The following is a 14462-nucleotide window of genomic DNA, read 5'->3' as shown; positions in this document are numbered from 1 at the left end:
TTTCTTCCTAATCTATATGGTAGTAGCGTTTGTTATCTAGTCGTTATTTCTTCCTAATCTATATGGTAGTAGCGTTTGTTATCTAGTCGTTATTTCTTCCTAATCTATATGGTAGTAGCGTTTGTTATCTAGTCGTTATTTCTTTCTAATCTATATGGTAGTAGCGTTTGTTATCTAGTCGTTATTTCTTTCTAATCTATATGGTAGTAGCGTTTGTTATCTAGTCGTTATTTCTTCCTATCTATATGGTAGTAGCGTTTGTTATCTAGTCGTTATTTCTTCCTAATCTATATGGTAGTAGCGTTTGTTATCTAGTCGTTATTTCTTCCTAATCTATATGGTAGTAGCGTTTGTTATCTAGTCGTTATTTCTTCCTAATCTATATGGTAGTAGCGTTTGTTATCTAGTCGTTATTTCTTCCTAATCTATATGGTAGTAGCGTTTGTTATCTAGTCGTTATTTCTTTCTAATCTATATGGTAGTAGCGTTTGTTATCTAGTCGTTATTTCTTTCTAATCTATATGGTGCTAGCGGTTTGGCTAATCCAATTTCTTAAAGAAGCTGTATAACAAATATTTCCGACATACTTACAGGTCTTGTATACACAAGTTAAATAAGTGTCTTTGTTGTTGTGGGGAAGTAAACATACCCTGTCACTTCCGGAATGTGTTTAAGTGACTTATTTTTATGCCCCGCAACTAAAAATTGGGGAACATTATCTAATCCTTGTCTGTCCGTCTGTCTTGTGGTCTGTCCTTCCTTCCGTCCAATCAGGAGCATATGTATATAGTTATTCCAGGTAATCCCTCCTACAGTTTGCGTTTTGGATATATTATATTGAAGGTGTGCATGTGGTCAGGGTGAATATGATTTTTAATAATATTTGCTCTTTTTGGAGATAGTAGAATTTGTCATTTTTTGTGTATTTATTTGCATAACAGGTGCATAGCATTGCTGAATAACTCCTTTTAAAATCGGAATGCTAGGAAGTTTAACACTTTACTTTTACAAATATTGAAGGTGTACATGTGGTGACGGTATTGATTTCAATTACTAGTTATATTGCTCTTTTGGGAGATAATTGAATTTTGTCATGTTTTGGAGTATTATACTTGCATTCGAGGTGCTTAGCATTTCCTTTTTTAAAGTAACACTTTGCATCTGCGGGGGCATCATCAGTATCTCCAAGATATAACAATATCTCAAAGGAAGTCCTTCATTGACTTTGTTAAAAGATCTTATAAAACAGTGAGAATGGAGTGCGGGGGCATTAGGTTGTCTGGTTTAGCTTTGATTCGGTCTGATCTTAGGGTTGTACGGTCGTAAACATGTTTAACACTGCCATATTCTTAATTTAGCTGTTATTAGATCTTGTGATACATTGGATTTCGTTTGTTACTGTAAATCATATTTGTTTTTCGTTCATTGCTTTGCACATACATCATGCCGTTTGGTTCTCGTCGAATTGTTTAAATAGATATAGGAAGATGTGGTGTGAGTGCCAATGAGACAACTCTCCATACAAATAACAATTTAAAAAGTAAACCATTATAGGTTAAAGTACGGCCTTCAACACGGAGCCTTAGCTCACACCGAACAACAAGCTATAAAGGGCCCCAAAATTACTAGTGTAAAACCATTCAAACGGGAAAACCAACGGTCTAATCTATATAAACAAAACGAGAAACGAGAAACACGTATATATTACATAAACAAACGACAACTACTGTACATCAGATTCCTGACTTAGGACAGGTGCAAACATTTGCAGCGGGATTAAACGTTTTAATGGATCCAAACCTTCTCCCTTTTTCTGAAACAATAGCATAACATCACAACAAAGAAAAACATACGATAAAATATCAATTGGCAGACTTAACTCAATCAAAAAACGTATGATTAAACAATGAACGAATAAATTTGATCTGCGATATCTGAATACAAATGCACAGTTAATTAAATATTAGAGACAAACATTCATGACCAAAAAGCTAAACTTTATTATCGTGAGGCCTTTTATAGCTGACTATGATGTATGGGGTTTGTTCATTGCCGAAGGCAGAACGATGAACTATAGCTGATAACTTCTATGTTATTTGGTCTCTTGTAGAGAATTTGTCATATTGGCCATCATACCCCATCTTCTTATTTCTATGCATATTTGACATGCTTGCAATATGTTTACCGACGGCGCGGATTTTTTTTTTATATCATTTAACCAATAGTGTTAAACACTTTAAAGGTGTACACCAACATGTTTTATAAATAAATAAATTAAAAAGACAAGTAAATTAACCTTTCAGTGTTTACCTCCCCTTCATCTTTTAACATAGCTATACTTATATATATATTCCAATCTCATTACTGCAATTGTTATGATATACATTTTGTAGTCTACAATTTAACAGTTTTGATTTCTTATTAAGGATATCTTATTATCGCACAACTTCCTTTTTTTTTTTTTTTTTTAAAGAAAATGATATAAGGTCCATACACTTTGTCAGAGTCATAAATGTCCGTGGATGACCTGTTGCAAGGCGAAATATGTGTCCCTATTCAATATACCATAATTTCCGATTAACCCCCGGACGCCTCTATAATAGAACCTACTACATGTAATTGTATGTATTATAAGTTAGTTTTCGTCCTGAATATCCATGAAATATTTGTCACTTGACGTTCAGCAAGCAACATCAGTCAATCAGATAACGAGTTTTTCATATCGAGGATATCATTATATATCAAAGTGAAAAGATAAATATTTCAGATGCAAACAGCGAAATCACCCACAACGATGAAAGGAAAATAATTCTACAAGTATTGTATGTAGTTCATAAAGATCATTTAATTTCTTTTTTCATTAGTTTAACACATTAAATAGTTAACCGACCAAAACTGACAGGAAACTTCAAAGTTCTATTAATTCGAATGTAAATTAATCATTATATGTATGATATGCAAAGGCTTTCATATATATCAACACAAATATTATATAGATCTTTTATTACTGTTCATATGTATACATTTTCATATTAGAACTGTTCACCCATTGATTCTTATTATGTCTTACAAACACCACCCAGCCCAAAGAATTAAAATGTAAGGAGGCATTGAATTTCTGTTTTCGAATTAAATAATTCAATACGTACACGTATAAAGCAGTACATTGAAATTACTTTGTATTTGTTCATGATATAAACAAAATTTGGAAAACAACCAATCTGTAGCTTGGATGAAGAAAACAAAAACTTGCCCGATTTCGATGAAAGAGGTATTAACGTTTTGTCAAAAATTACTGTAACTATAGAAGAAGTTAAAGATATTATTTTTACTTTTGATCGGGAAGCTGTTGGACCAGACACAATCAGTAATATAATTCTGACAACAGTAAAAAAGGAAATTGCACTTCCCCTATCATATGTCTTCCATTTAACAAACCGCTCTCTCAAAATATATTTCTGTAAGATTGGAAATTGGCATATGCTATTCCTTTATTTTAAAATGGAGATAAGTCAATGCCGTCTTATTATAGGTCAGTTTCAGTTCTTTCTTGCGAGAGCACGGTACCAGAAAAAAAAAAAATATAAACATATGTTCAATCATTTTGTTTATAATAAACTCAAGTCTGGTTAAATACTCGGTTGCTCTACTTTTTATCCCCTAATTCAGATGTACCATTCTATCTTGTATGCTTTAGACAATAAATTTTATACAAGTTTAACTTTTGCTGATGTAAGCAAGGCATTTGATCGAGTCTAGATAAAGGGCCTATTTCTCAAGTTAGAAAGATATGGTATTAAAGGCAATCTGTTACTATGGCTTTAAAGTTACCTATCAAATATAACTCAGGGTAATATTAACAGAGGCGACTTCCGCATTAGGTAATATTAAAGCTGGTGTTCCACAGGGTTCAATACTGGGTTCCCATTTCATTTCTAATATTAATTAATGACATTGCAAAAGATATGATTGGATTAAGTAGAATGTTTACAGACGATATACCAATTGGACATACTGCTCCAGATGAAATTACTCTTCAATCTATGATGAATATCGATGTCGAAAATACTAATTCCTGGGCAAATGATCAATCTAGTTAATGTCAATCATAATAAAACTAATATCATGTTGTTTAGTATCAAAAATAAAAAAATAAATAACTTGATTGTTGATTTTGGTGGAGTTCAGGTAGATACAGTTACTAGTCACAAACATTAAGGTATATTTTTTAGCAGTAACTGTAAGTGGACCAAGCATGTTGATTATTTAATATAAAAGGTATCAAAACAATTAAATGTTCTTATACGTTTGAAATTCCGACTCAAAAAGGAATATTTAGAAAAAATATAGTTAACTTTTGTTAATAGGCCCGTTCTGGAATTTTCTTCTGAAGTTTGGGATAATTGCGGACAGTTAAAATCTGAATGATAAGAAGAAAAAAAACAACTGGAAACAGCACGTATTGTCACTGGTCTTAGCTATGCTAGCACTCAATCACTTCATTTGGAGACGGGACGGGGAAAATTAAAGATTAGACGGGAAGTTAAAAAAATAACTTTATTTTACAAAATAAGGAAAAAAAGACACTCCAGAATACTTATTAGAATTAATACCCCTTACATTTCTAAGTAGCAACATTCCAGCAGCACCTGCATACGGGTATATATCTCCCAATTGATACGATATTCCCTTGCTTGCATTTTCTATCATGATTTTCTTGATAGAGGGTTGCTGCTCACAAGGAAGCTATTAAACCAAGAGTTCCAAATGGTGAAGTTGAAATCATCCCTTCGTAAATTTTACGGACGCCATTACGAGTTGGTTGACCGTTATGGTATAACCGTTTCACAAATGATATCGGATATGTTCCTTACGTCGTAACTACAATCCCCTTCCCTTTCATGAATGTGACCTACCGAATTAGACTATTTAACGGATTTGTTATCACATAAGCAACACGACGGGTGCCGCATGTGGAGCGTTGTAAGTTTGTTTTAGATTTATGAGTTTGACTGTCCCTTTGGTATCTTTCGTCCCTCTCTTGCAGAAACAAACAATTACAATCTACGAGGTAATCAAAATATATACCAAAACTCAAGCAGAATGTCCCTTTATCAAGAATCACTTAATCCATCTTCATGTAGTATCAAACTGGAGGATTCGTTCGATTCAAGTATTAGTATTATGAACTCTCTTAAATATGTATAAATTAAAAATCAAATTTAAAACATCATGATGTAATTCTAAACGTGAAAGCAATAAAAGGAATTGGCAAATCAGCATTACGAAATAACAAAAAAAGGTTATAAAAAAAAAATGTCCAGAAAATTGTCATCTTCAAATTTACGGAAGGCTTAGATTGTCACTTTTCAGCTATATATGTTGTATTTCCATCTGGCACTTTGGGCCCTCTGTAAACATAGAAGACAGGAAGTCTACCGTTAAGTCACGTTTGTATCTTCTTATTAACTTGTTGTCTGCTTAAAATACGACAGATTTTGAGAGATCAAGTGGCTCCCACCTTTGCCCTGCGCCATTAGTCCAGAAATTTCGACAATTTTATCTATTATAAACAGGCGTATAAGCCTTTGAGTTTCTAGATTTGTATACGAGTTATTGCCCATAAAAATGACACCACAGACGTAAATAAACAAAATGGCAGCATTAACGTTACACTTGAAGCCCATCGACAGACGAGAGAAAAAGGCGCTGGACATGAATCTTGTTCCAGCAGCCGATGATATCTCTTATAAAGGGTCCTTTTCAGGGCCACCGATATTTTACAAAAAGATTTTACCTTTCTTGTACATTCGAGAATTACTAGAACACAAATGTGTATTTTCAAACGTCAGCCTGTGTTTGCTACTAAAAGTAAAGAATACAGTCAGTGTTCAAAAGGCACTTCCTCTGTTACTTATGTATTATAAAACAATGGTGCTCCGTTTAAAAGGTGTATACACTACAAACTGCTCAGAGTCTGAATTGACCAGTTTTTGTGCTCGACCAGTAAAATCGAGCACACATTTTACTCGACATTGTCTCGACTGTACTTAACTGTACTTAAGTGTACTCGACTAGGTCTCGACTTTACTTAATTAGTCTGATTCAGTACTTGATGCTCTTTGTGTAGTCTGAAATGGTCTTGACCAAGGCTCGACCTGTCTTGACCTGTCTTGACTAGTCTCGACCTGTCTTGACCAGTCTCGACCAGTCTCGACTAGTCTCGACTCAGTCTCAACCAGTCTCGACCGTTCTCAACTAGTCTTTACCTTCAAATTTAGTTTTGACTGGTGTAAATCAGCTTACCTAACTTAATTAAATATTGATCTTACAAAATTCAAGCTTATTAGGTAGTTTGATTTATTGCTGTGTTAATTTTACAATAGGTAAAAATAAAAATTATTATATAAATTCAGATAGTACACTTTAATTTTTTTTTTAATAACTTTTTCAAATCAACTTGGATTTTCTTCAAACTATGCAGCTATCTAAGATAAATCTAAAGCTTACTGAATCCCATGTCATTTAGTTTTTTGTTGTATTGCTGTAAAATTTATAAGAATTAAAGTAATCTTGTTCTACATTTGAAAATGCCTGTACCAAGTCAGGAATATGACAGTTCTTGTCCATTCGTTTTTTATGCGTTTTGTTATTTGATTTTGCCATGTGATTAGGGACTTTCCGAATTGATTTTCCTCAAAGTTCAGTATTTTTTGTGATCTTACCTTTTTTATGCTTGATTGTGGTTAGTTTCAACACGTGAGATTGTGTTTGATCTTTCAGATACCTGCAACCTATCTGCTGATTTTTGGAATTTTCAAAATGTTTAAAGAACTTTTAAAATTTTTGTCCAACATTACTGGCAGACACATACCTCTTGTTTAAAGAGACTTAAATAACGAGTGGGCAATGACTAAAACGAAAACGAGTGCCTTTTGTGATCTATTTTCTTTTTCAGTTGATATTTTTTAGATTAAACTTTTCATTAATACGAGTTAAAATTGAGGCAACCAAATCATGCAGATTAAACAAATGTACTTCATAAAAAAAAAATCACAAACCTACTTGTCTATTGAGTGAATCCTGTCATTATTTACTATAGTTTATTTAATCTTTACTCTATAACTATTACAATGAAAAAAATATAATGACCCGCCGATGCACATTTGACATCTTCTTTTGATCAATTGACCACAACATGTATAAGGATACAGTTGATATTATAGGTAAACATATCAGTACGAAAACGTGAAAAGAATATGTCATCGATATACATTAGTTCCAAGCACATGTATAATGTATTGGTTCACCGAAAAATTCCATAAACTTTTGTCTATAGTAAAATTGATCCTATTTCATAATTTGGTTGTTTATCTCAGGCTTCAACATCCCTTCTAAGTAGACTAAATATGTTAGAACAGAAAATTCTAGAACCTCTCGTAAAAGGTGACCTGTTGACACTCTGTGGTATTCTTTTCACTTCCCATCTCGCGCTGTTTACATTTTTTTTTATTGCGGATACTAAATCGTCGTAAAGTTTTCCCAAACTTTCGTTATTTTGGAAAATTGTCTTAATTTTTCTGTCAACCTTTTCTTCTTCGTAGTTTTTACAACGTACATAGATATTATGAAGGAAAGTACCATTAAAAACTTCTTGTGGACTTAACAGTGGAATTGGATTTCCTAAAAGCTGATTCAGATAAGTTCCAAAAGCAAAACAAGATTGATATTGCGAAAAACCGTGCACAATATTCATTGATAAATTACTTAAATCTAATGAGAAATATTTTTCAGATCTTCTTAATAGATTTTTCAATTTGTCGCCACATAATTTGTGCATGTTTAACAAAATCTGGACAATCGAGTTTCCAGAATGGTAGTGTTTTGTATTCACAATTGTTCTTGCGGTAAGAACAATGTGACACAAAATCAAACTCTTTATGTAAATTGAATCCACATTCGGTTTAGCGTGCTTTGCCCAGTACGTTAAGAAGAGGACAAACAATTTTGTATTACCACTGAAGTCATCTAAAACCTCTTTGTTTTCAAATCTAAAGATTAAACATAGAATATCTATTTTCTCATGATCCTTTGTTATTTCCTTATATTTAGGCATTTGCACTCGGTCAAGCGATGTCGATGTACAATTAAAGCGCACAAGTGATCCACCATACCGATCGTACTCAAATATGTTTGTATCTTCAGTTCCCAACAACATTGCATATATTGCTTTTCGTAATCGAAGAGTAGATCTGTGTATTGATCTTTTTCTAGAAATGTTTTCTACTTGACACAGAAGAAAAATTTCTTGCAAATTAAGGATATTCTGAGCGCATACAGGTATTTTACCTGTTCGATGTCTTTCCTTTAATTTGCTTGTTGTACTCGTATCCTTATTCGAAAAATATTGAACAAGATCGAAGCTTTCAAAACATTGTGTATCTGAATACATTTTTAGGGATATTTTCACAAATTTACGTAATGTTTCCGGAAGACTCTCTTCCAATCTTGATAGATCATCGTCAAGTGAAGCACCTATAGACCAACGAATCGCTTTCCTTTGAATCACGGTTAGATCTATTATACTAGGATCATCAGGTAAAGTTGAGTAAAATTTATATAAGTTCTTCCTTTTAATGTAATCATTTCCCAACGTTACAGCTAATACGGGTAATCTCGATATTTGCAAACCAGGGAAAACCTTCTGCATGTATTTTGCATAATAGACTTTGCCTATGCAGGACGATTCTGAGACAAACAATGTCTCTAAAGGTATATATCCTTTTATTAAATCGTACACAAAGAAATCACTGTCATTTGATAATACTGGACATTTGAATGCATTTGCAAGAGTTGCAATGTCGTGATCGGCTTCAAAATCACATACCACAAAAGGTATTTTCATTGTACCAATCACCTCAAGGAAAGTTAAACGGGAGAGCATAGGAGCAAATGTAGTCTCAGAGCTATTGATTTCTCTAGATTTACTTATTCTTTCCCTTGCTCTACGTACATGTGTTTCATGTTTTCGTCTGTCGGTTTCGTACCCACCATCAAACACAACATATGGACATATTTGGTTGGACCTCAGAGCACTGAAGAAGGCTTTAATTATGTCAGCATAATTGTTATAATCGCCGCCATGTTTAAGGTTAATATTCCTGTTCTGATATAAGAAATAAACCAGACTATCGCCATCAATTACCAGTTTTGTTTTTATAATATCCTTGTCTTTCAACAAAATCGCTGCATTTTTATTTACAATTGTTGTTAATCCTTGAACACCCATCTTTAAAGAAAAAAAATGTTATATACACATCATAATAAAATACTGTACTCCATAAATCATTAATCGAAAACTATACATTTAAATGTATTGATATTTCTTATAAGATTCCATGCAGAAAAACACCTTTTAATATGATACTCACTAATGCCGGAATATACAATATTATGCACTGAAATTGATTTATTTTAATACAACGACAACCATTTAATTACAGTACTTTGGACAAGTAAATGAAAAATATGGCATGGTTGAAAATATTTGCAGGCGCACCATCTCTCGATGCTTAGTTCAATCTAATTAGTATAATGAAAGAAAATCACAATTGGTCAACAATGATGAGTTTCTCTCAATTGATTGTATTTACTGTAAACTTATTTTGCGTTTATCCTTTATAGTCCAGTTCGCGGCGATTAATTATCGCGATTTGCCTATTTACTTGATGGAATAAGATAAGAAAAGATCCAAGTCTTATATATTCGCGACGATTCATATTCGCTTTATGTTTGTACTCACGAACGTCGCGAATATAAATCGCTAATGAAATTACTTAGTAAGTTGGTTTTCAGTACTTTAATATCATATCATTACGCACCAACTATTGCATTATTTCCTGAAAGGAACATCATATCAAAAGTATAATTGTCTTCACGAGAAAGTTAATAATCAAGGCGATGTCAGTTTATTTTCGTTTTATAAATTGACATTTCCTATTGGTATCCTTCTCTATTTTTTCATGCAAGTTACCAAAAAAATCACGAATGTTGAAATTCGTGACATTTGGTTTATTTATATAGGTATGTGCATTTTAACTTACAAAATATCGAACGTGAAGATAAACAAAAGCAATAAACTTAAGCAAAGAAAAGTATAGACCTGTATTGAATATTCATATTCCTCATCCAAGATGTCCGTTTTTATTCCGCAGTTTACATGTTGAAATGAACTACATTATTTATGTATGTGTTAAAATGTGCTGAGTATATTTGTGTGTACTGTATTCCTGTCACGTAGTGTTGTCATATAAGCAATATTTCATAACCTTGCCATATAAGCGGGAGTTTTGCTAGTCATGAAACCAGGTTTAATTGTCCTGTACCAAATCGGAAATCTGGCAGCTGTTATCAAATAGTCCGTTTCTCTGCATATTGGCGTTTGTTATTGTCGCACTTCAGTATTATTGTTTCTCTGCATATTGGCGTTTGTTATCGTCGCACTTCAGTGTTATTGTTTCTCTGCATATTGCCTTTTGTTATTGTCGCACTTCAGTGTTATTGTTTCTCTGCATATTGGCGTTTGTTATCGTCGCACTTCAGTATTATTGTTTTTCTGCATATTGCCTTTTGTTATTGTTGCACTTCAGTGTTATTGTTTCTCTGCATATTGGCGTTTGTTATCGTCGCACTTCAGTATTATTGTTTCTCTGCATATTGCCTTTTGTTATAGTCGCACTTCAGTATTATTGCTTCTCTGCATATTGCCTTTTGTTATCGTCGCACTTCAGTGTTATTGTTTCTCTGCATATTGGCGTTTGTTATCGTCGCACTTCAGTATTATTGTTTCTCTGCATATTGCCTTTTGTTATTGTCGCACTTCAGTATTATTGCTTCTCTGCATATTGCCTTTTGTTATCGTCGCACTTCAGTATTATTGTTTTTCTGCATATTGCCTTTTGTTATAGTCGCACTTCAGTATTATTGCTTCTCTGCATATTGCCTTTTGTTATCGTCGCACTTCAGTGTTATTGTTTCTCTGCATATTGGCGTTTGTTATCGTCGCACTTCAGTGTTATTGTTTCTCTGCATATTGCCTTTTGTTATTGTCGCACTTCAGTATTATTGCTACTCTGCATATTGCCTTTTGTTATCGTCGCACTTCAGTGTTATTGTTTCTCTGCATATTGGCGTTTGTTATCGTCGCACTTCAGTGTTATTGTTTCTCTGCATATTGCCTTTTGTTATTGTCGCACTTCAGTATTATTGCTTCTCTGCATATTGCCTTTTGTTATCGTCGCACTTCAGTATTATTGCTTCTCTGCATATTGCCTTTTGTTATCGTCGCACTTCAGTGTTATTGTTTCTCTGCATATTGGCGTTTGTTATCGTCGCACTTCAGTGTTATTGTTTCTCTGCATATTGCCTTTTGTTATCGTCTCATTTCAGTGTTATTGTTTCTCTGCATATTGCCTTTTGTTATCGTCGCACTTCAGTATTATTGTTTCTCTGCATATTGCCTTTTGTTATCGTCGCACTTCAGTGTTATTGTTTCTCTGCATATTGGCGTTTGTTATCGTCGCACTTCAGTGTTATTGTTTCTCTGCATATTGGCGTTTGTTATCGTCGCACTTCAGTATTATTGTTTCTCTGCATATTGCCTTTTGTTATCGTCGCACTTCAGTGTTATTGTTTCTCTGCATATTGCCTTTTGTTATCGTCGCACTTCAGTATTATTGTTTCTCTGCATATTGCCTTTTGTTATCGTCGCACTTCAGTGTTATTGTTTCTCTGCATATTGGCGTTTGTTATCGTCGCATTTCAGTATTACTGTTTCTCTGTATATTGCCTTTTGTTATCGTCGCACTTCAGTGTTATTGTTTCTCTGCATATTGCCTTTTGTGATCGTCGCATTTCAGTGTTATTGTTTCTCTGCATATTGGCGTTTGTTATCGTCGCACTTCAGTATTATTGCTTCGTTGTTTTCCTCTTGTAGTCACTATTTGATGTGTGTCCCCTGGTTTTATGTTGTGGCTCGGATTTATTTCTATCTATCGATTTGTGACTTTTAAACAACGGGATACTACTGTTGCCCTCATTAAGATCTATATTGCGTAAGCCAATTTGTCGTTTTTCCCTGATCGGGATTCGAACCCCTGCTTCATAAATATATGTTTATCCCAACAGCACGACAAATGCAGAACAAAAGATTGCTTCCGCAAATTTGCAGATATAAGATCGCTGTGATGATATTTAAAGTAATTGTGAATATAATATGTGTTTTCAGCATTGGATCACCTTCATTGGTGATCCAATGGATGGAGCTGTCATAGTGATTTCACTTGTTTAGACGTATTTATCACTGAATCTTCCTATCCGTTACGACAGATATTTAGCTAATATGTAATCAATTCCATCTTCATGCCTTATATATCATGTACTATCTTACAACTTTACCCTTCCGGAGCACCTGATTTCACTCCCGGCTTTTAGTGGAGTTCGTGTTGTTTCTTAATTATTAATTAATAACTGTTGATGTAAATGTCCTTTGGTTTTGTGAGTCTTTGTTTACTCCTTGGTTTTGATTGTTATTATCCTAGACTCTACTGACGATTAACTGTAACATCGAAAGCTTAATTATTCGTTTATGTAGTTCGTATGATCTTAGTTCTTCATGGGTCAAATTTCGATTATAACGTCGAATTTTCTTTCGTTTCTCTGAATTTCCAAATGTGTCGGCACGAAAAAAGGTGACCACGACTGATGACGTCATATCTTTTTGCACATTATTTGAAAAGAAGGAATAAGTTTGGCTGCATATTAGAGAAACAGATTTCAATGCCTAATTTCGTGTAATACGATATTTATCCCATCTCGACAGTTAAACTTAAAAAAAGTAATTATTGTCTCGAATAGATAAATATCGTACCACACGTGATGTAGTGGTAAAATCTGTATATATATACACATATATATCGGTGCTATTACCTAAATATATGTCATTTCAAACAACATCCAATATTTTTTTTCGAAAAAATACAATACAGAGGTAGTGCGAAACAGTCATCAGCAATCATCTAGTTAGCTACATTTTTTTTTAGATTTAAAATGAAAGAAATAAGTTAATACAGCATGAGAAACAAAATATAAGTAAAGCTTATTGCATTGATTCCTCAATACTTACCTGTTAGTTTCATTTATGAAGTTTTCTTTTAAATGTTCAACCTAACTGGTATCCTTGTTTAAAAAAGTTAAACGTTTATTATGCACACAAGGTTTTCGTTTTATTACTTTAAATCATTATTTCGATTTAAAGTAATGTATTACCTGTTACGTATTGAACTTTGTAGTTAAAAAAATCAATGCATACTTACACCTCAATACTTTGGACTAGAAGGCGTTTTGTTAGACAAAGTAAATGTAGTATAATAGATCTTTCAAGTCAGAAAGAAATAACTCAATAATATTTTTCAATACAATTCAATATAAACGTTAAACGATAAGTATGAAATATCCCTTTAGATATTTACTGCAGTTGGACTACTTCCACAACAATTCTCTACTTATATTTGTGACCAAAATCCGATACACGTTTTGTCCAATTAATGCTATCTTTATATATTCACATTTCTAAACATATCGTAGTTAACCTGAATATTACTCTACTAAGAGATTTATTATCAATTATTTATAAGTGGATAAAAAAGTATGGGTACTTATTTGTCTGCATTCGCTAGGTGAATATAACATATTATAGCCAAGTCAAGTTTGTTTTCTATCATTCCTGAAAACTGATCTCTTCAGATGTTCCTTTCATTTAAAAAACTGTCTTCAACCAACAATTTATCCATGTCGACGTTTCGCATATATTTTATGCGCACAATCAAGGTTGTCTTATCATGGAATTGTGATGGAGTCAATAAGGAGTCGTGAATGGTCGAGTTAAAGTCGTTGACAGTCGGTTGGGTAGATGTCGTAGACAGGATCGATCAAGCAATTGCTTACACTTGTTCGTGGAAAATTGAACAATCGGGATCACGAGTTGATCTAATTGGCAGTGTGAACATAGCTTAAGCTAGCTATTGACCAAAAATATCTATTTGGAATGTCAACACATTTTTTTAATATATTTTCCAAAACTTGTATCTTTATCTTATTTCTTTACGGATATTTGAATTAAACCAGATTTTATCATTAGATCGAATAATTACTTCTATTTGCGGAATGCAAGATTCAGGCACTTTCAAAAATTCGTGCATTAATATATTGCAAGATTCATGGACGTCAATATCATTATCAAGTATTAGTAATTTCTTCCATTAGACCTCCAAAACCTTCAGTTTCATTAAGTTTTAATTCCTTCTTTTAAAGTATCATATTGTACTTTGAAACTCTTGGAGTTACTGAACCCGCTTTTATCGTTATGAAAGTACCTTCATGATCATTTAAATCTCTACTGATAA

At 33.2% G+C, this 14462-nt stretch overlaps 1 protein-coding gene across 1 annotated transcript; it reads right to left on the bottom strand.

Moving 5' to 3' along the window:
* Nucleotides 1-6931: 6931 nt before the first annotated feature.
* On the bottom strand, nucleotides 6932-13274 carry LOC139511299 (single-strand DNA endonuclease ASTE1-like). Its single transcript, XM_071297923.1, has 2 exons — nucleotides 13184-13274; nucleotides 6932-9289 (listed from the first exon to the last, which is right to left on the bottom strand). The coding sequence occupies exon 2, from the start codon at nucleotides 9287-9289 to the stop codon at nucleotides 7376-7378; it is 1914 nt and encodes a 637-aa protein (XP_071154024.1). The 5' UTR covers nucleotides 13184-13274; the 3' UTR covers nucleotides 6932-7375.
* Nucleotides 13275-14462: the final 1188 nt, after the last annotated feature.

This window comes from Mytilus edulis, chromosome 2, assembly GCF_963676685.1.
Source record: "Mytilus edulis chromosome 2, xbMytEdul2.2, whole genome shotgun sequence".
NCBI classification, from domain to species: Eukaryota; Metazoa; Mollusca; class Bivalvia; order Mytilida; family Mytilidae; genus Mytilus; species Mytilus edulis.
Note: the sequence above shows the minus strand (reverse complement) of the source record. Positions and strands in the feature narration are given on the sequence as shown.

What these genes read in the sequence shown, in the direction of transcription:
- LOC139511299 (XM_071297923.1), bottom strand. Translation starts at nt 9,289, where the DNA reads ATGGGTGTTCAAGGATTAACAACAATTGTAAATAAAAATGCAGCGATT.